Consider the following 19,416-nt stretch of genomic DNA (forward strand, 5'->3'; position numbering starts at 1 on the left):
TTAGCCTTTTAAAATGATATCAGATTAGTAAACAGAATGTGCCTTTGGAACATTGGATGAATTGTTGCTGATGAGCAATGTAGATATTGCATGAAATATCAGCCATTTCTTTCTATAACAGCCTCTTTTGCAATTATGTAAGCACATGATGTAATCTGAAAACTGCTGCCCTGATTAAAAAAAAAACAATACAACTGATCTCAGCTGGTATTCTGTCTATAATGTAGTGGAATGGAAATTTCTAGTTAGTGACACCAAAGTTTTGACCTTTAGTGTCGCCTTTGTTGGGTCCCACATATACCTGCGTATATACACATTCTTGTATGGTATATTTATTAAATATATTGTAGCCGCCTATTCAAATAAGCTGTATGCAGCTGCATATTATTATGTAAATATATTTCCCCCTTTGTTTTTTTCTGTATGGGTGTTCCGGATGCAGCGGCACCTGCACCTGTTATCCTGACCACAGACCACACCAGTAACTGACGCTTACTCTCAAATCAAAAGTGAAAGGTTGTAAAGTTATCGCGTGTAGCGGACAGGCTTTGTTGGTTGTAGACTGTAGACGTCTTACAAACTTGATATTTTACTAGCCTACAGGAACCTATTTCTTGGTGAGTAGACCTGCAATACTGTTTGTTTGTCCTGCTTCATTAAATTGACTAATCATTAAGAGGGATATACTACTGCACCCTTAGGCTAACTTGCATTGTCCTTAGTTGTTCAGTGGCCTAACGTGAATGACACAAGTGAATGGTGGACATGAAACGGAACAGTGTTATCAAGTGCACCAGATGTTAGATATCTAATCAGACTAATTTGTTTTCACGTCTTTTTTGTTGGAAACTTTTGCATTTGTCCCGGTTGACATCTGAGAGAGATTACCATATATCCAATAGCCGTTTATCTGCCTATCAGGCTAGCCTGTCTGTGGGCAACTTGACATGCTTCGGGAGGTGTAATGGTTCAATTCTGTGTACTAGCTTCAGGGGTGCTGCTAGAAAATGTGGGCCCTATGACAAAAAAAAATGAGGGTTATTTTCTCTTCTTTTTATGCGTGGGGTATATAATGTGTATGTTTGTGACAGTTTGACTGAAAAAAAGCATGTGCATTTGTGTATGAACAGTTTTAGATGCAGAGTGTCAGCAACCACTGTAGCAGTTGGGGTTGAGCTGAGACTCTCTCTTCAGCAGCTTAAAATTCTAGTGGGCTATGGGGGCAATTGATGAATTGAAACTTAAAATATAACATAGCCTACTACATTCATTGATTATAGCAATACATCCTATTAAAACCTACACCTAGGAGAATGGCGCTGTTAGAAAATGTGGGCCCTGTGATAGAAAATAATTCTGCCCCCCCCCCCCCCCATATGGTAGGGGGTCCGGGGGCAATTAATGAATTGAGACTTCAAATATATTACATTCATTGATTATAGCAATACAGCCTATACAAACCTACACCTACCCACCTAGAATGGCCCTTGTAAGTGGCTTTTGGATAAAGGTGTCAATGAATAAATGTAAATGTGGTGAGGATTATAGATACTGTATTCTGTACAGACAACAGCTTTTAACAGTGTATTTGTGCAGGTGTGGTCACATAGTCTCTGCATGTAGTCACGTAGCTGTAAGTTAGAGGTGTTAGAGGAATAGTGACAAGATCTCTTCACACACACACACACACACACAGAGAGAGAGAGAGAGAGAGAGAGAGAGAGAGAGAGAGAGACAGACAGACACACAAATAGGAAGGCTGTGGTTCGACTGCTCTCATTTTGTGCATACTGTCACACAGCTCTGACAGCTAGTTTCATGTCCCCCCTCTCATGGGTTTTCAGCTTTGGGTGTATTTCACTTTTTCTACCCTCAGTAAATGTCATGCTGAGGTGAGTTTAACAGGTGTCACTTTTACATTTCATGTCCCTCGGCTATCTCTACTTATCTACAAGATAAGATGGCCCATATAGAAGTAGAAAGGAGGGTTTGGTTTTAAGGACTGAAGGCTTTAGTGCTGTGTGAAGTTATCTAAGCTGTAAAACCCTTTATAACAGCTTCTTGCAGGAACACAAAGTTCACCCAGAAACAGGTATCAGCCAGTACAGGTGGAATATTTTTAGGTGATTAAAAAGATCTCAAGGTGAGTGCTTCTAATTATTTTGTTGTGAAATGGAATTGGGTATGGTTTGAGGGTGAAAATGAAAATAAAAATAAGTAATTGATCTTACTTCATGCATTTAAATGCTCTAAACCAGGGGTCTCCAACTCCGTCGATCATGATCGACCTGTAGATCTTTGGGACTTTCCCAGTAGATACCAAGAATAACAGGAAAAATAAAAACAGTCATCAAATTCCTGCATGTTCGGCAACGCCACTTGATTTATTCAAGTCTCGCAACTCTAGCCATCATAATGCGAGAAATTCCTGCACACATTTTACAGCGCTGTCTGATAACATTAATCTAATAATGGAGCGGACGGACCAACTTCTGAATCGAACATAACCCCATGCAGAGACACACATGCGCACAGAACCACTTTTGTGGCACCTCTTATTCTCTCTACAATCCAATCTTTGGGCTGAGATGGAGTGTACATCATCACCTCTGGGCATGATCTGAAGTAGTGATCATGGTTGTTGTGATAAGAACAGTAAGGCTGGAACTTGTGCTTTATTTTTAAAGGGAGGCTTGTTACCCTGTCCTTGTGCGGGGGCACTGGCCATAGGCCTACACTCAGCGGTCAGGGTGTCAGTAGTGATGGTATTCAGGGTGTCAGTAGTGATGGTATTCAGGGTGTCAGTAGTGATGGTATTCAGGGTGTCAGTAGTGATGGTATTCAACGTGGTACAGGCAGTGGTGAGATACATGGTGGTTGGACTCTGCACCTCACCTCTTTGTAAATAGGTTCCCTCCTCTCCCACTGGACAGAAGGCAACTGCTGCACCATATGCTCCTGGCCCTTGCCTTCCCTTGTAGCCATGCAGATTAGATATTAAAGAGTGTATGTCCTTGTGGTCCCGTCTTTTAAGAAGCCATGAGCATAGCAGTGATCGACAAATCCATCATGATATGAAGGGGGCAAATGACCCAGAAGCTTGTCTCCATGTGAGCCGTACCTCAGGTCACTGCCATTCTTCCCCTCTACTGACTAACAGCACAATAAGAGAGCTGACAGCGAGAGCAAATTCTTGAGAGGCAACGTTGTCGGCCATTTTGATCGTCTGGGTGTTCAAAATGCTGCGCATCTCATTCGGGGCTAGTTGGCGAGGTTGTCCATACCTAGTTCTCAAGGCAGCAAGGGCAGATGTATAGGGTATAGGAGTCTCTGGCCTATATATGTGATTTAGCTAGTTTATAGGCACTTGAGAGCTTTTAAATGGTCAAAAAGAATTTGGAACTTGAAACGAAAAGAAGGTTAAACAGAGCCCACACACTTGAATCACCTTTCAACCACACACATACAGACTCACTCAGAGAGCAAACAGCAAGCACACCGATCACCCAACAATAGAAAAGCAGTAACCTATGAACAGCAAGCACACCGATCACCCAACAATAGAAAAGCAGTAACCTATGAACAGCAAGCACACCGATCACCCAACAATAGAAAAGCAGTAACCTATGAACAGCAGAGAAAGCAGCAGACCCAGTCGAGTGGCGCGGTCAAGACCAATTGTCCCAGCCAGTAGGTTAGCAAGCAGTGAGAGAGACCAGTCTGTTTCTGACATGATTACACACTAAAATACAGATAGAATTACCTACCAACTTGTCTTCGTAACAAACCTGTGGCGATGCGTTTGGAGCCCACAACCCGTAAGTGCTCTAATCCTCCAATACATCAAAATAGCAGTGCTTAGTACTACGTATGATGTAGATCATGTTTATAGGCCAAGTATACTTGTGTATACAAGGAATTTGGTCTCTGCATGTATCCCATCCGGGAATTAGTGATTCACACTGAAGTGAAGCACACACTAAACCAGAGCAGTGGCTACAGTTAATACAACGGCGCTCGGGGAGCAGTGAGGGGTCAGGCGCCTTGCTCAAGAGCACTTCAGACGTGGATGTGGGCATGGGAGAGCCGTGCTCAACCACGGTTACAAGCCCAAAGCCTTAACCAGGGGTTAGGCACCTTGCTCAAGGGCACTTCAGACGTGGATGTGGGCATGGGAGAGCAGTGCTCAACCACGGTTACAAGCCCAAAGCCCTAACCAGGGGTTAGGCGCCTTGCTGACATCAATTTTGCTGCTCAATTTTCCCTTACACCTCCAACATTCACTTACCTTTACCACGGAATGGTGCAACAATCACCATGCCAAGTTTCCACAGTTCAGTTTCACTTTCAGTTTATTTACGAACTCCACCAGAATACGGCCAAAGTACTTGAGGTTCTTTACGAACTCCACCAGAATACGGCCAAAGTACTTGAGGTTCTTTACGAACTCCACCAGAATACGGCCAAAGTACGTGAGGTTCTTTACGAACTCCACCAGAATACGGCCAAACTACGTGTCGGCCACAAACGTGGCCTGCAGTCCATGTCCAAGCCCACAACACTGCTGCTTTTAAAGGGTTTGTGCGTGTTTGTAAATGATGAACACATTGATGGATAAATTGGTGCCCCACTCCCAATTTTGCCCCCCCCCCCCACCCCACCCTGTAATTAACCATGATGGCCCATTTGCAAAGATGGAGTTTGTTTTTCTATATTCAGTATTAAACAGTATGTGTTGCAACTAACATGATTGAGTTTGTCTTGTCTGTCTTGTCACCCGCCTTGTCAACATGGGCCCCGAATGAGTGAATGTATGTGCTGGTCAGCTGTGGGTATGAGTGTGGAAACCAAAGGGAATTCTGTGGGTGTATATGTGGAAACTTAATTCCAACCACACAGTTTTGTACCAAAGGGAATTCTTATAAATGTAAATTTGTTTTGCACTTGGCATCCGTACCACTCACCTTAACCTAAACCCTAAACCTCACTCCCGATCCGGGTCACGGCACAAATGTAACAAATGTGTTTAACCTGCGCAGACTAGAACCCGCAAAACAGCAGTACCTTGGATTGGGAGCATGGTTCAAATTACAGGGGGTACTGGGGGGTACCATACCCCCCAAAGAGACAGAAATATCAGTTTTGGGGGGGTCAGATAAGTTTTCTTATATTATGAAAAATATCATTACAGTTGGCTACAATACAAGTCAACTCCTATTTTCACTGTAGGAACATTTTAATGTAAAGTGATTTAAGACACCCCTATTATGGAGCGTACCATTTTTGACCACCATGGCGCGCGATGCAACGGAGATAGAGAGCAACTTGAACTTCTCAAGCAAGTGTCAATGTTGAATGACAAAACGCAAGTTAAATTCCTCAAGTAGGCTAAATTCTGCTGACGTGCATGGGTAAATGTAAGTAGCTAGCAGATGTCTAGCTTGTTGAAAATGTGCTATTTTACAACCTTCATGTATTAACATGTTTTGTTCTTTCATAGCTCTTGTAAAGGTGGCTTTTTGTAAAGGTATTTCTTTTACTATATAGAATGGTATTTCAGTGCACTTAACTTCTAACTTTTGGGAGTTGATCAAAACAGTTCTCTTTTGGATATATAATAACAATGAGATATTCTGTAGCCTACTGATTATCAGTTTGTCGCATGTTTAGATCTTGTGTGTGTTGCATAACATATGTTGCACTTGGTGATCACGGTGGGGATTGATATGGTAGTGGACCATGATGGTCATAGAAGAGGTGAAGGAGCAGTACCCCCCAATTATGGTGGGGTAATTCACACTCTGATTGGGAGTCAAGCTCCCGTATTCTTTGCTGTCCACCCTGTGTTGCACCGGCACCATATACAATGGCACCTACGTCACCTCTGGCTGGTACGCACCGTGTTTCCAAAATATTAAAGCCAAATCATATAACTCTCAATAATTGAACAAAAATCTATGGAGTTTGTTTTACAAGATGCTGTAACCCATCCATGCCGAAGTTTAGGCTTATGTCTTCTTTATATTTTGAGAAATAGGCTTACAAAGTTACAAAGTTTTATAACTTATTACCATTGAATGATTCATGCTAGATCCTTGAACTTTTCCGGGATCTACAGTACACTGTTAAATGTCTTCAACTTTTAAAATAATTGTCCAATAGTTACAATATTGCTAAGTTATGGCTTGCTGAAAATTGTATAGGAAATGTGGAGTAGCTTTTGCCCACAATATCTTCACTCTAAGCCACACCAGAGTGTTCCTTAAAGGGGCTAGAACTTCAATGGTGATAAAGAGTTAATGGGCACCATTGCAAACTGTCTAGACCAACTATCTGTATTTTTTGTGTGTCAGGTGAGCATCATGGCTGGGAACTCTCTGGACCTGCTGTTGGGAACTCTGGATGAGTTGGGGTCTGTAGATCTGAAGCGGTTCAAAACGTACCTATCTGACTCTGAGGGGACCATGGATGGGTTTAAGCCCATCCCCAAAGGAAAGCTGGAGCACAGTGACTCTACAGATGTTGCCTCTAAAATGAAGGAGACCTATGGAGGGGAAGCCTCAGTGAAAATGACTCAGACCATCCTGAGGAAGATGAACCTCAACGACCTTGCAGGCAAACTAGAGCGGTAAAGATATACACTGCTGCCAAGTGGTTGGCAATGATCAACACGCAACAAAAACTAGGCTAATAATGATACTAGTTACTGTCTTACCTTTAAGGTCCACAGAAAGTTGAAGCATTAACGCACCAGGCAACGTGAGGCAAAATTACGATGGTAGTAACCCTGGACATAATACCATTGTCAGCAGCTCCAACTCACCGTACACCATAAACACGACAGACATGACATACAACACAGTCATAACAGCTAGGCTCAGTTCATTACAGTAATAAAACTGTAGTAGTAGTAGTAGTAATAATAATAAAAATGATAATAATAACTAGAAAATGTAATTCCAGGGAATTACCATTGCATGTAAATGCAAAAAACTGCTGTGTATAACATTACTTACAGTATGATTGATCAGACTTACAGTATTCTTGAAAACCACTTACTTGGTTAGATGTTAGAGTATAACAGTCAATACAAATAAATTGTCAATTCAATATTAATCAACATTCTTTGTTTTAATACAGTACTGCAGAAACAGCAGAATGATACGCAGAACACACTAATGAACAGCCAATGCAACTTTGAATGCAAAAAAATCAAAGTTGTTGAAACCAATTTTAAATTTAACCAATAATGATAAGGGAGAAACCAGATGTCTACTGAATTTGCATTCTTATAGAACTTGATGATGCCAATCATATCATCCTAAGACAGATCTATTTATCATTTTTAATTAATTAAAAAAAATAATTCTGAACTGGCAGCAACAGCTAGAGGCCTCAGGTAATGATAATAGGTCAAATTTGATGGTGATATATACTGAAGAATAAAAGAGTCAGCCCTTCAGATGATCAGTTTTAGACAAAACTTAGGTTAGAATCTTATTTTTCACACAGCACAGCTCAGGTTTAAAAACAGAGGTCTAACAGCACAGCTAAGTTTCACAGATGTTACAGCACAGGTATGATTCAAAGGTATGAATGATTCACAAGTATACAAGTTCCATATAGTTAGTAGTCCTCACACAACAATATAGTTCTCAGAATGTCTCAGTGTAGATCTCAGATAAGTCTCAGTATGGTTAAATGGTATGTGCACAGATATGTAAGAATGTATGTTAGTAGGTATGTTGCTAGCAACATTGTCAGAGATGTATGGTTGACAGGTGTGCACACAGACAGGCACACACGTAGTGTCATACACGGTCATCACCACTGGGCTGGTCTGGAACCAAAAAGACAAAAGCAAACAAGTTTAACAATTATACCAAAACAATACAAGGAATGTCTGCAATTGTACAACTGTTCAATACAACTCATTTATTTAAGTGAAGTTGTTACATTACATTAGGCTGACACATTTTTAACCTAACGACTAACATCGTAAACAGTTTAAGATTTAAACAATTCTCTCAACAATTCTAGGACAATAAAAATAGGTAGAGTATAATCCAATTGTTGTACCATCAAACTACTGGTAGTTAAGCTTAAATACTAGCCTATAGTATTAAATTGCAAACAAAGCAGAATTCTGTGTTTTATTGTTTTCAGTTTAAGGATATTTGATAGCTAATCATATTTTTTTACATATAATGTTAACAGCTTAGAAAACTTTGCAGGCAATGTGTTTGTAACTGCTATAACTTGAACAGCTTGCTAGGTCTGTCAGCCACATTTTTTCCTACAGATTACGATGTACTACAACTGGAAAGCTTGATTCACGTGCCAGGCGACACTTTAATTTATAGACCAGATCAATAAGTAGGCCAAGTAAACATTGTAGCCTGTTGACAACACAAACATTATAGCTCAACTTATGTAGTGTGTTTTAACAAGACTTTAGTCGGATGGTCATTTTCCTAACAGTATAGTAGCCTATTCATGGCTTTCATAAGGTCCCTTTCCACAGGAGTATTGCTTGATTGTATACACCTGTGGGCTACGTAAGAATCAGGAGCGTAGAATGAAAACGTAGCCTGGCCTATTTGATACACAGCGGTGTACAACGTTAAACATTTGTTGAAATAAAAATAGGAGCATATTTGTCAGCTTTAACTAAAATGTGAACGGTAGAAGCTATAGCGTTATGACCATCAACAAGTAGGCCTAACGTTATTCATGCCATGAATCAGGTCCCTTCACACAGTAGGCTAGCCTAGGCTATAATCAAGCACCACGCAGTCTGCATTCATAATCTATTCTAGCTTGATTCTATAGCAGCTAGACCTGTGGAAAGTGACCGGACAGAGCCTAGTAGGCCTACTTATCTGGTTTACGTTAACGTTCTAGTTAACGCTGCTGGTTAGTAGGCCTAATGAACAAATGTAACGATTGTCGTTAGCTATCGAAACATAGGCTACAGCAATCGTTCACTGTAAAGTTGACGACATATTAACGTTGATTAACAGTGGGTTTCCGTACATAATACATATCAACGTAGCAAGGTGTTAACGTCAACTATTTCACTAACGTTACCTAACGTTAGTTTAGTTATTTAATTGTGACCCATCATTTCATACATATAACACTAACGTTACATAATGTTTGACTACATAAATTACTCAAATACCAAAAACCGGAACACTTACCTTGTCTGTAAGAGAAATGTGCCTCTGAAGGAGAGTTTTACGAGCAAATAAAGTGACCACGGCGCAGCAGGCGAAGACGTTCAGAAGATTCACAGCTCCAGCGGTAGCTCGCGTTCACCTGTTAATTACTTTCAGCTGGAGGTCACGTCATAATGCTTAAAGTTGCCGCCACAGCGGTCAATGTTAAGTCAATGGGAATTTATTGCTCTTTTATCGTAAATATCTCAAAAGGTATAAAGTTCACAAATGTAAAAAATACTTTGTACAATTGTCCGTTACAATACCTTTGTAGGAGTGTTTGAATGACGTCAAACGGTTCAGTGGTTTTAGTGTCATTAAACGTCAAATTTGGTCGGAAGAAGAATAATAAGAACAGATAAGAAGAACAGTGATAATAGTCCATTGCATTTACATGCAATGCAATAATAGTGTGGGCCTAGATAGATAGATAAATATGCTATTATTTTTAGGCCCACAGGAGGAGGGGGGGCCCCAAACTGCAATGAACCAGCTTTAGGGGGGCCCAGCTTGCAAAATGTTGAGAACTGTAAAATATGTATTACGCCCATTAACACTGTGAGTAACAAAAGAAAGTGGTGCAACAAGCATCAGTTCAGGGTTCTCAACAAGGGGTCCGTGGCCCACTAGTTCAGGGTTCTCAACAAGGGGTCCGTGGCCCACTAGTTCAGGGTTCTCAACAAGGGGTCCGTGGCCCACTAGTTCAGGGTTCTCAACAAGGGGTCCGTGGCCCACTAGTTCAGGGTTCTCAACAAGGGGTCCGTGGCCCACTAGTTCAGGGTTCTCAACAAGGGGTCCGTGGCCCACAGCTGAGAAGGTGTCGCTGGTGGTCCCGTTGGAAAGTGCATTTTGTTATTTGTTATTTGCCTCCAAAGTCTGGACAGTCAGGACAGACAGTGTCAGGTCTTTTTACTTCCATCCTCCTACCCTTACGGTGTATGATGATTTTAGAGGTGATAAAGACAGCTGGCATGCGAGTTACTTCATTACTTTTATTACTTCAGAGGAAATATATACAATAGCAGACTAGGTGACAGAAAAACAGCAGTGGTTGACATCTGTTAAATGGTACATGTGTCTGACATTTTGTTTTTTTTTCTTACAGAACTGACCATGCTACTGTAAGCAGAGCACGACCACATTTGCTGAAATGTAAGATTTTATTGTTTATTCAGTACTTGTGTTCATTCACATTCACATGTTTTAGCGTGGTATGCTTGGATGGGTGTCTAATAGCAGTGCGTGTGTGTGTGTGTTAATGTACAGGGGATTGCATTACATCTATGTGTTCGGTAATGTCTTTATTCTGATATACGGTTTGTCATGTGTTGCGCGAGGAGGTTGTGAGATACTCCACCTATATGACCTATATCGAATTGGACTAGTGTGTGTGTGTGTGTGTGTGTGTGATGTGAGCAGAAGTGTGTGTGTGTGTGTTCTCATGTTCTCTCCTCTCCTCTTGTCTGCAGATGCCTGTGTGCTCACACTGGACCCAAACACAGCAGGCAGAGAACTCTCTCTCTCTGAGGGGAACAGAAAGGTGACATTTGTGAGAGAGAAGCAGCCGTATCCTGATAACCCAGAGAGATTTGACTGGTGGAGGCCTCAGGTGTTGTGTAGAGAGGGTCTGACTGGACGCTGCTACTGGGAGGCTGAGTGGAGAGACAGAGGTGATATATGGAATGGGAGTAGAGGAGCTCGTATATCTGTGGCCTATAAAAGCATCAAGAGGAAAGGGGGGGGTGATGACGTCATAATGGGATGGAATGCCAAGTCCTGGAGTCTGGACTGCTATCCTGACAGATACTCTGCCTGGCATAATAATAAACACACTGACATACCTGCCCCCTCCTCCCGCTCCAGAACAGTAGGAGTTTACCTGGACTGGCCGGCCAGCACTCTGTCCTTCTACAGCGTGTCCACTAACACACTCACCCACCTGCACACGTTCCACTCCACATTCACTGAGCCCCTCTATCCAGGGTTTGGGCTTTGGACTGACTCCTCAGTGTCCCTGCGCAAGATCACATGAGCTCGTCCAACAGGTACATCCACCTGTCACTCTTTCTCTCTACCCTCAGTCTGTACTCCCCCTCCCTTCTCTTCCTCACTCTCACTATCTCTCTCTCTCTCATTCCCCTCCTTTACTCTCTACCTCTCTGTTCCCTTTCCCCCTCTCTCTACTTCTTCTTTTCCTCCCTCTCTTTCTGACCCTTCATTCTCTCTCTGTTTCCCTCTGTCTCTGTCTGCTTCCTTTTCCCTCTTCCACTCCTCATTCTCTCTCCCTCCTCTCCTCCTCCTCTATTTCTCTTCTCTCTCTCTATCGATCTCGCTCTCTTCTCTTCATCCTTCCATCTGTCACCTGTTTGCACAGATCTGGCTCTGCTGTAGTTTGGGGCTGATGCCTTTTCAGGTGTGTGTGTGTGTGTGTGTGTGTGTGTGTGCAGTAGTGTAGTCTAGTTAGCTGTAGTGGATATACTGTGATGTAGCAGTTAGCTGTAGTGGGTTTACTGTGATCAACCCCAAATGTTATCCTGGGTTTAGTGTTTGGGGTGCGGTGTCCCTGCGCAAGATCACATGAGCTCGTCCTCCAACAGGTATGTCCACCTGTCACTCTTTCTCTCTACTCCCCCTCTCTTCTCTTCCACTCTCTGTCCATCTCTCATTCCCCTCCCTTCCTCCCTTCCTCTCTGTCCTCTCTCTGTCTCTACTCCCTCTTTTCCTCTCTCTCTCCTCCTCTCTCTTTCATTCTCTCTCTCTCTGTCTCTGTTCTCTTTTCCCCTCTTCCACTCCTCATTCTCTCTCCCTCATCTCTCCCTCCTCCCTTTCTCTTCTCCCCCTCCTCCCTTTCTCTTCTCCCCCTCCTCCCTTTCTCATCTCCCCCTCCTCCCTTTCTCATCTCTCCCTCCTCCCTTTCTCACTTTCTCTTCTCCCCCTCCTCCCTTTCTCTTCTCCCCCTCCTCCCTTTCTCATCTCCCCTCCTCCCTTTCTCATCTCCCCATCCTCCCTTTCTCTTCTCCTCCCCCTCCTCCCTTTCTCTTCTCTCTATTGCTCACTCTCTTTTGCATCCCTCCATCTGTCACCTGTTCCTACAGATCTGGCTCTGCTGTATTTTGGGGCTGATCGATCCCTTTTCAGATGTGTGTGCACTCTAAAAAATGATGGGTTATTTTTTCAACCCAAACGCTGGGTTGAGGCTGTTGGGTCGTTTTGTTTGGTTGTTTTTACTCATATTGGGTCATTTCTGTAACCCAGCTTGCTGGGTTGATAGTTTATCACTGCTGGGTTGATAGTTTAGGGCTGTGCTCCCCGCTGTCCCCCACCTGACGTGGAGTACACTACCCAGCACCAGCGTGACTTCAACACAGCTGCATAGTTATTTGAAGGTTGAGAGAAAAAAATCGGCAGGCAGGCATATTCTTTCAACCGTCCAGTCCAGCAGCTGTCAACATGCAATGGAAATCAGGTGATTTCGGAAGGTATGTATCTGCTTTTATTTATTTATTTTTATCCAGAGGGATTTTAAAAGTCCACCCAGAGACATACCCTTCGTGATATCAAGGAATATTCTGCCTGCCATTTCGTTCAGCTTCAAGCAGGTTAGCAGGTGTCATTCATTCCAGCTAATATTAGCTACTGTTAATGTTAAATCTACACAAAGACAGACTCATAAAACATATTTCTGTATTCACTGGGTAGGAACTGCTGAACAGAAACAAAACAAACTTTTACAACGAACTACAATTAGCATACCAGCAGCTGGTAGGTAACGTTAGCAGACTTGGAAACTTTATGCTAATTAAATATGCTTCGTGGCTAACGTTTGTCAACTAGCTAACACAGTCGAAGTAGTCTCTTCACAACACACGTAACTTACGATAATAATCATGCCAAACAACATCTTATTAAATCATTCAGGGTAGCCTCATATTATAGCCATGTAACTTACTGGGTGGTTCTTGGTGGTAACATTAACTTGGATTCACTAAGAATGTGTTAACATAGCTAGCTAACGTTAGCACTGCTGACTGTCAGCCTAATGTTAGGCTAACGTTAATGGTAATGTTACCTGCTAGTGTTATCAAGCTCATCTGACATAAACGCACGTTTTGTATTACCGGTATTATGTTTAAAACAACTCCGTAATATAAGGTGGTCATGGTTTCCGAGTGTGTTGCACTAATAATTTGTCTCCTGGTGGATTTTTATGTCTGTCAACATCATTCACTGGTAATGGTTCATGCACGTCTTGATATAAAGTTGTGTAGGCTAACCGTGATTAAAATGCACTCTTTTTTTCTTTGATTGACAGGACTGACCCCCAAAACGGACATTGGAATCTGCCTGCCTTCATGGAAGTATCACATGCATTTTATACTAGGCTATCTATTCAAAAATAAAGAAAACTATCAAATAAATAATTATGTTTAACTGTTTTATTTCATTGCATGGCTTTTGATGGACATTTAATATAGACTATCTATATCAGGCCTAAAGCTGTTAACAGAAGGTGTGACTTTCAAGTAAGTAAATACAAACTTTGAGTTATTACAAGTTTGTACAAGCAGAGTATTTTAAAAATCAACCGGTAGTTTTGGGGGGATTTGGTTACATAACCCAAACGTTACGTAACTTTAACTAAACAGTTGTGTCAACATAACCCAACATATATTGGTTAAATGTCAACCCAGTTGTTGGGTTAAATTTAGTAACCCAATTTGCTTGGTTAAGATAACCCAATGCTGTGTTGGACCACATTTTACTCAGCGGCTGGGTTGAAAACAACCCAGTTTGGTTTGTTTTCAACCCAGCATTTTTTAGAGTGTGTGTGTGACAGAGAGAGAGAGAGAGAGAGACTGTTGTAACCCCTCTTTCTTCACTTCTCCTTCTCTCTTTCTTCTTCTCTCTTCCCCCTCTTCTCCTCCTCTCTCTCTGTCTCTTGTCTTTCTGTATAAACAAGGCTACTGTGGACCATCAGCCCAGGAACTTTGGCCACTAGGCTACAGTTGCTGCTGAGTTTACACTTATTAATCATCACCATTTTACCCAACTGCCAAAATTCAGACATAAAGAGTCCAGACAAGACACTGCAACATTCCACAGTAACCACGTAACCGTAGCAACATCCATTGTGATGTGTAAGCACCCGGTGATGGATCTGTGGCCCTGGCGATAGTAACACTCCAGTTAATACACATGTGTAATGCTGAGATGCTGTTGAGATATTGATATGTATATTCAATTATAGACTATACTACTGTTTTGCTGATGCTAAACAAATGCTGATATTGGTTTCTTTATATAGTATCACACTCATGTTCATACACATGTGTAATGCTGAGATGCTGTTGAGATATTGATATGTATATTCAATTATAGACTACTGTTTTGGTGATGCCAAACAAATGCTGATATTGCTTTCTTTATATAGTATCACACTCATGTTCATACACATGTGTAATGCTGTTGAGATGTTGATATGTGTATTCAACTGTTTTGGTGATACTAAACAAATGCTGATAGAGCTTTCTTTATATAGTAACACACTCATGTTCATACACATGTGTAATGCTGAGTTCCTGTTGATATGTATATTCAATTATAGACTACTGTTTTAGTGTTACTAAACAAATGCTGATATTGCTTTCTTTATATAGTAACACACTCCAGTTCATATACATGTGTAATGCTGTTGAGATGTTGATATGTGTATTCAACTGTTTTGGTGATACTAAACAAATGCTGATATTGCTGTAAATTTTGCACTTTTCCTAAAATGAATGTGTGGATTATAAGAATGTTTTAGCAACAACAGTATGATGTATTCTGTACTGTTCTTCTGTTATTTGCTGAATTTCTTTGTGTCTGAGGTGTCAGTGTTTCTACATGTGTTTACACAGAACTATAAAACATGCTTATTTTTCTGATTTCAAATGTGTAAATATACTGTGCTTCTGACTTTTAAATGTCTAAATAAAAATTCTGAAAGGATGTGATGAACCTGTTATCATTTTCTTTGTTTCATTGTTTTCAGTGCCATAACAAAATAGAGTATGGGATTTGCAGTGTACTGCATTTATCATACTGTAGCCTGCAGGTAGATGAGTGTATTGCAGTAGTATAATAACTAAGGTCCCATGTCCATACTGTAGCCTGCAGGTAGATGAGTGTACTGCAGCAGTATAATAACTAAGGTCCATACTGTAGCCTGCAGGTAGATGAGTGTACTGCAGCAGTATAATAACTAAGGTCCATACTGTAGCCTGCAGGTAGATGAGTGTACTGCAGCAGTATAATAACTAAGGTCCATACTGTAGCCTGCAGGTAGATGAGTGTACTGCAGCAGTATAATAACTAAGGTCCCATGTCCATACTGTAGCCTGCAGGTAGATGAGTGTACTGCAGCAGTATAATAACTAAGGTCCATACTGTAGCCTGCAGGTAGATGAGTGTATTGCAGCAGTATAATAACTAAGGTCACATGTCCATACTGTAGCCTGCAGGTAGATGAGTGTATTGCAGTAGTATAATAACTAAGGTCCATACTATAGCCTGCAGGTAGATGAGTGTATTGCAGCAGTATAATAACTAGATGTACCGCAGAGCGGTACAAAATATGACCGCAGCCCAGTCCAGCACATTTTTTCCACAAAAATAAATCACGCTGAAAGGCCTATATGATTCTAACTGTCTCACTAAATTGCATTATCCACACTCAATTCTCACTGGTATCTGCTAGACAACAAGTACCAAAACATGATTAGTTCATAGATTTCACATGTAAAATTCATTTTATACAACCCCACCTCCATCTTGCCTATTCATAATTCTGAGAAATTCTTGAATTGTGTGCATGTGTGCATGTACATGTTCATGTTATGTGTGTGGGTGTGTGTGTGTGTGTGTGTGTGTGTGTGTGTGTGTGTGTGTGTGTGCCTGCGTACTGTATGTGCCTGTGCATGCAAGCGTACATGTCTACTGTGTGAGTATGTGTCATACGTATGATTACTGTGAATGTATGTGTGTGTGTGTGTGTTTGTGCACATGAAATGGGTTAACATGACCCCTGGAGGCAAACATACGGAAAAAAATGGTCATCATAGTCCCTACAGTTCTCAAGATATTCACAGAGAACTGTGTCTGCCCTACCCTCCTTTCGGGGGGTCCAGTCCAGCGGGGGGGCTACAGATCAAACGAAAAATGACGGTTCCATGCTATCCATGTGGGGGTACATGCCCACCAAGTTTTGTGTACCCCGGTCTTTCAGTGTCCCGGGAATCCTTGTTGGTGTACGTCACTAAATGTACACATAAATTATTTTATTGTAAGGCCCCCCATGAACGAAAGTACACAAAGCTTGGCATGCATTGGGAGGGTGTCATAATGATCCTACACTTTTAATTTCGTGCAGTTTTGACCTTGTCAGCCAGAGATATTGTGATGAAAACACCTAATTTTTTGCTTTTTAATTTTTAACTAGGTGGCGCTATACATGAAATAAGTGGTAATGGGATGGGTTGACATGCCCCCTTAAGACCAACATACATAAAAAAGGTGGACCTCCTAGGCCCTACGGTTCTCGAGATATTCACAGAAAACTGTCTCCGGCCACCTACAGGCCAGTTGGTGTATAGTAACATAAATTCATTTATTGTGTGGCCCCCCATGAACGGAATTCCACACAATTTGGCGTGCATACAGAGGGTGTCATAATGATCCTACACTTCCAATTTCGTGCAGTTTTGACTATGTTAGGTCACAGATACCTTCAATTACAACACCTCATTTTTACTTTTTTGTGTTTAACTAGGTGGCGCTATACATGAAATGAGTGGTTATGGAATGGGTTGACATGGCCCCTTGAGATCAACATACAAAAAAAAATGGTCCTCCTAAACCCTACTGTTTTCGAGATATTCACAGAAAACTGTGTCTGCCCTACCCTCCTTTCGGGGGATCCAGTCCAGCGGGGGGGCTACAGATCAAAACGAAAAACGATGGTTCCATGCTATCCATGTGGGGTTACATGCCCACCAAGTTTCGTGTACCCCGGTCTTTCAGTGTCCCGGGACTCATTGACGGAAATTTGGGCATGCGAAAAAAAAAATAAATAAATAAAAAAAAAAATCTGACTAAACCTATATGACCGCCGCTTCGCTGCGCGGCGGTCATAACTAAGGTCCCATGTCCATATTGTAGCCTGCAGGTAGATGAGTGTACTGCAGCAGTATAATACAGTTTTTCTCAATTGTAGCCTGCAGGTAGATGAGTGTACTGCAGCAGTATAATACAGTTTTTCTCAGTCGCTTTGGTGCTTTTTGCAGATCAGAATGAAAATTCTCATAACTATTAGTTCAACCTCCACAACATTTAGTCATTTGTGCACATCATAGTAGCAAATTCTCCTTCGTCTGAACAAATTGCAAATGCTTTTGGACATGTATCAGTTGCTTTCATACAATTCTCTGCTGTTTTTTAACATTATCATTTGCTTATGTCATGTCAGTCAAAATGAACTATACTTATGGATACTGAATAGTCATTCCCTATAAAACTAATAGTCTTCATTTCATTGCTTGAGTCATTACATACAAAATTGTTGAACTAGTTATCAAATTCTGTCACAATGCTGTAGAATTGCAAAGAGCATACAGTAAAAATGTATGTATTCAGTGTCTTGTACTCACTTACTCCCCTAACTACAGCAATGTGTAACTTTACTGTAGTTTTCAAATGGCTGTAAAAGTAGTGTATAGTGCTGTCTTGAGCATGTTCAGGTAGTGTCACCGAGTTCTGCCCTTTTTTTGCATTGGAAAACACTGAGAGAACTGTCATAATGAAAACATGACAAAGCCATTTGACTATCTTGTTCATAAACGATGGTGTCAAGACTTCTCATTTTGATGACACTGACAGTTTCATTGACATGAATACGTGCTTTTGAGGAATGGACTATCCATTTTGAGCAAGTGATGTGCTTTTGCAGGTCATCCACTAGGTTTTGCAGTTTGCACTAATTGTTTTGAGAAATGCACTAACTGCTGTGCAAATGTTAATAGTGATGTGAGAATAGCACCAAAGCGACTGAGAAAAACTGTAACTAAGGTCACATGTCCATACTGTAGCCTGCAGGTAGATGAGTATATTGCAGCAGTTTTTCTCAGTCGCTTTGGTGCTTTTCTCACATCACTATTAACATTTGCACAGCAGTTAGTGCAATTCTCAAAACAATTAGTGCAAATTGCAAAACCTAGTGGATGACCTGCAAAAGCACGTCACTTGCTCAAAATGGATAGTCCATTCCTCAAAAGCAGGTATTCATGTAAATGAAACTGTCAGTGTCATCAAAATGAGAAGTCTTTTCACCATCGTTTATGAACAAGATAGTCAAATGGCTTTGTCATGTTTTCATTATGACAGTTCTCTCAGTGTTTTCCAATGCAAAAAAAGGTCAGAACTCGGTGACACTACCTAAACATGCTCAAGACATCACTATACAGCACTTGCACAGCCATTTGAAAACTACAGTAAAGTTACACATTGCTGTAGTTAGGTGAGTAAGTGAGTACAAGACACTGAATACGTACATTTTTACTGTATGCTCTTTGCAATTCTACAGCATTGTGACAGAATTTGATAACTAGTTCAACAATTTTGTATGTAATGACTCAAGCAATGAAATGAAGACTATTAGTTTTATTGGGAACGACTATTCAGCATTCATAAGTATAGTTCATTTTGACTGACATGACATAAGCAAATGATAATGTTAAAAAACAGCAGAGAATTGTATGAAAGCAACTGATACATGTCCAAAAGTATTTGCAATTTGTTCAGAGGAAGGAGAAATTGCTACTATGATGTGCACAAATGACTAAATGTTGTGGAGGTTGAACTAATAGTTATGAGAATTTTCATTCTGATCTGCAAAAAGCACCAAAGCGACTGAGAAAAACTGTAACTAAGGTCCCATGTCCATACTGTAGCCTGCAGGTAGATGAGTGTACTGCAGCAGTATAATAACTAAGGTCCATACTGTAGCCTGCAGGTAGATGAGTGTACTGCAGCAGTATAATAACTAAGGTCCATACTGTAGCCTGCAGGTAGATGAGTGTACTGCAGCAGTATAATAACTAAGGTCCATACTGTAGCCTGCAGGTAGATGAGTGTATTGCAGCAGTATAATAACTAAGGT

At 41.2% G+C, this 19,416-nt stretch overlaps 1 protein-coding gene across 3 annotated transcripts; it reads left to right on the plus strand.

The window, feature by feature from the left end:
- Nucleotides 1-520: 520 nt before the first annotated feature.
- Nucleotides 521-15,212, plus strand: LOC143136140 (stonustoxin subunit beta-like). Of its 3 annotated transcripts, none has more exons than XM_076296664.1 (5): nucleotides 521-617; nucleotides 6,354-6,628; nucleotides 10,327-10,373; nucleotides 10,691-11,266; nucleotides 14,182-15,212. In XM_076296664.1, exons 2-4 carry the CDS (start codon nucleotides 6,363-6,365, stop codon nucleotides 11,251-11,253), a joined length of 876 nt encoding a protein of 291 aa, XP_076152779.1. In that variant the 5' UTR covers nucleotides 521-617; nucleotides 6,354-6,362; the 3' UTR covers nucleotides 11,254-11,266; nucleotides 14,182-15,212. The 3 variants fall into 3 exon arrangements, with proteins under 3 accessions (XP_076152779.1, XP_076152798.1, XP_076152788.1); XM_076296683.1 differs by having other exon boundaries at nucleotides 10,691-10,891; XM_076296673.1 differs by lacking the exons at nucleotides 521-617; nucleotides 14,182-15,212 and adding an exon at nucleotides 1,826-2,143 and having other exon boundaries at nucleotides 10,691-12,194.
- The last annotated feature ends 4,204 nt before the right edge of the window (nucleotides 15,213-19,416 follow it).

This window comes from Alosa pseudoharengus, unplaced genomic scaffold (assembly GCF_046254945.1).
Source record: "Alosa pseudoharengus isolate Yale_2024_CS ecotype anadromous, Long Island Sound unplaced genomic scaffold, YU_APseudo_1.1 YU_APseudo_1.1_scf_1, whole genome shotgun sequence".
NCBI lineage: Eukaryota > Metazoa > Chordata > Actinopteri > Clupeiformes > Clupeidae > Alosa > Alosa pseudoharengus.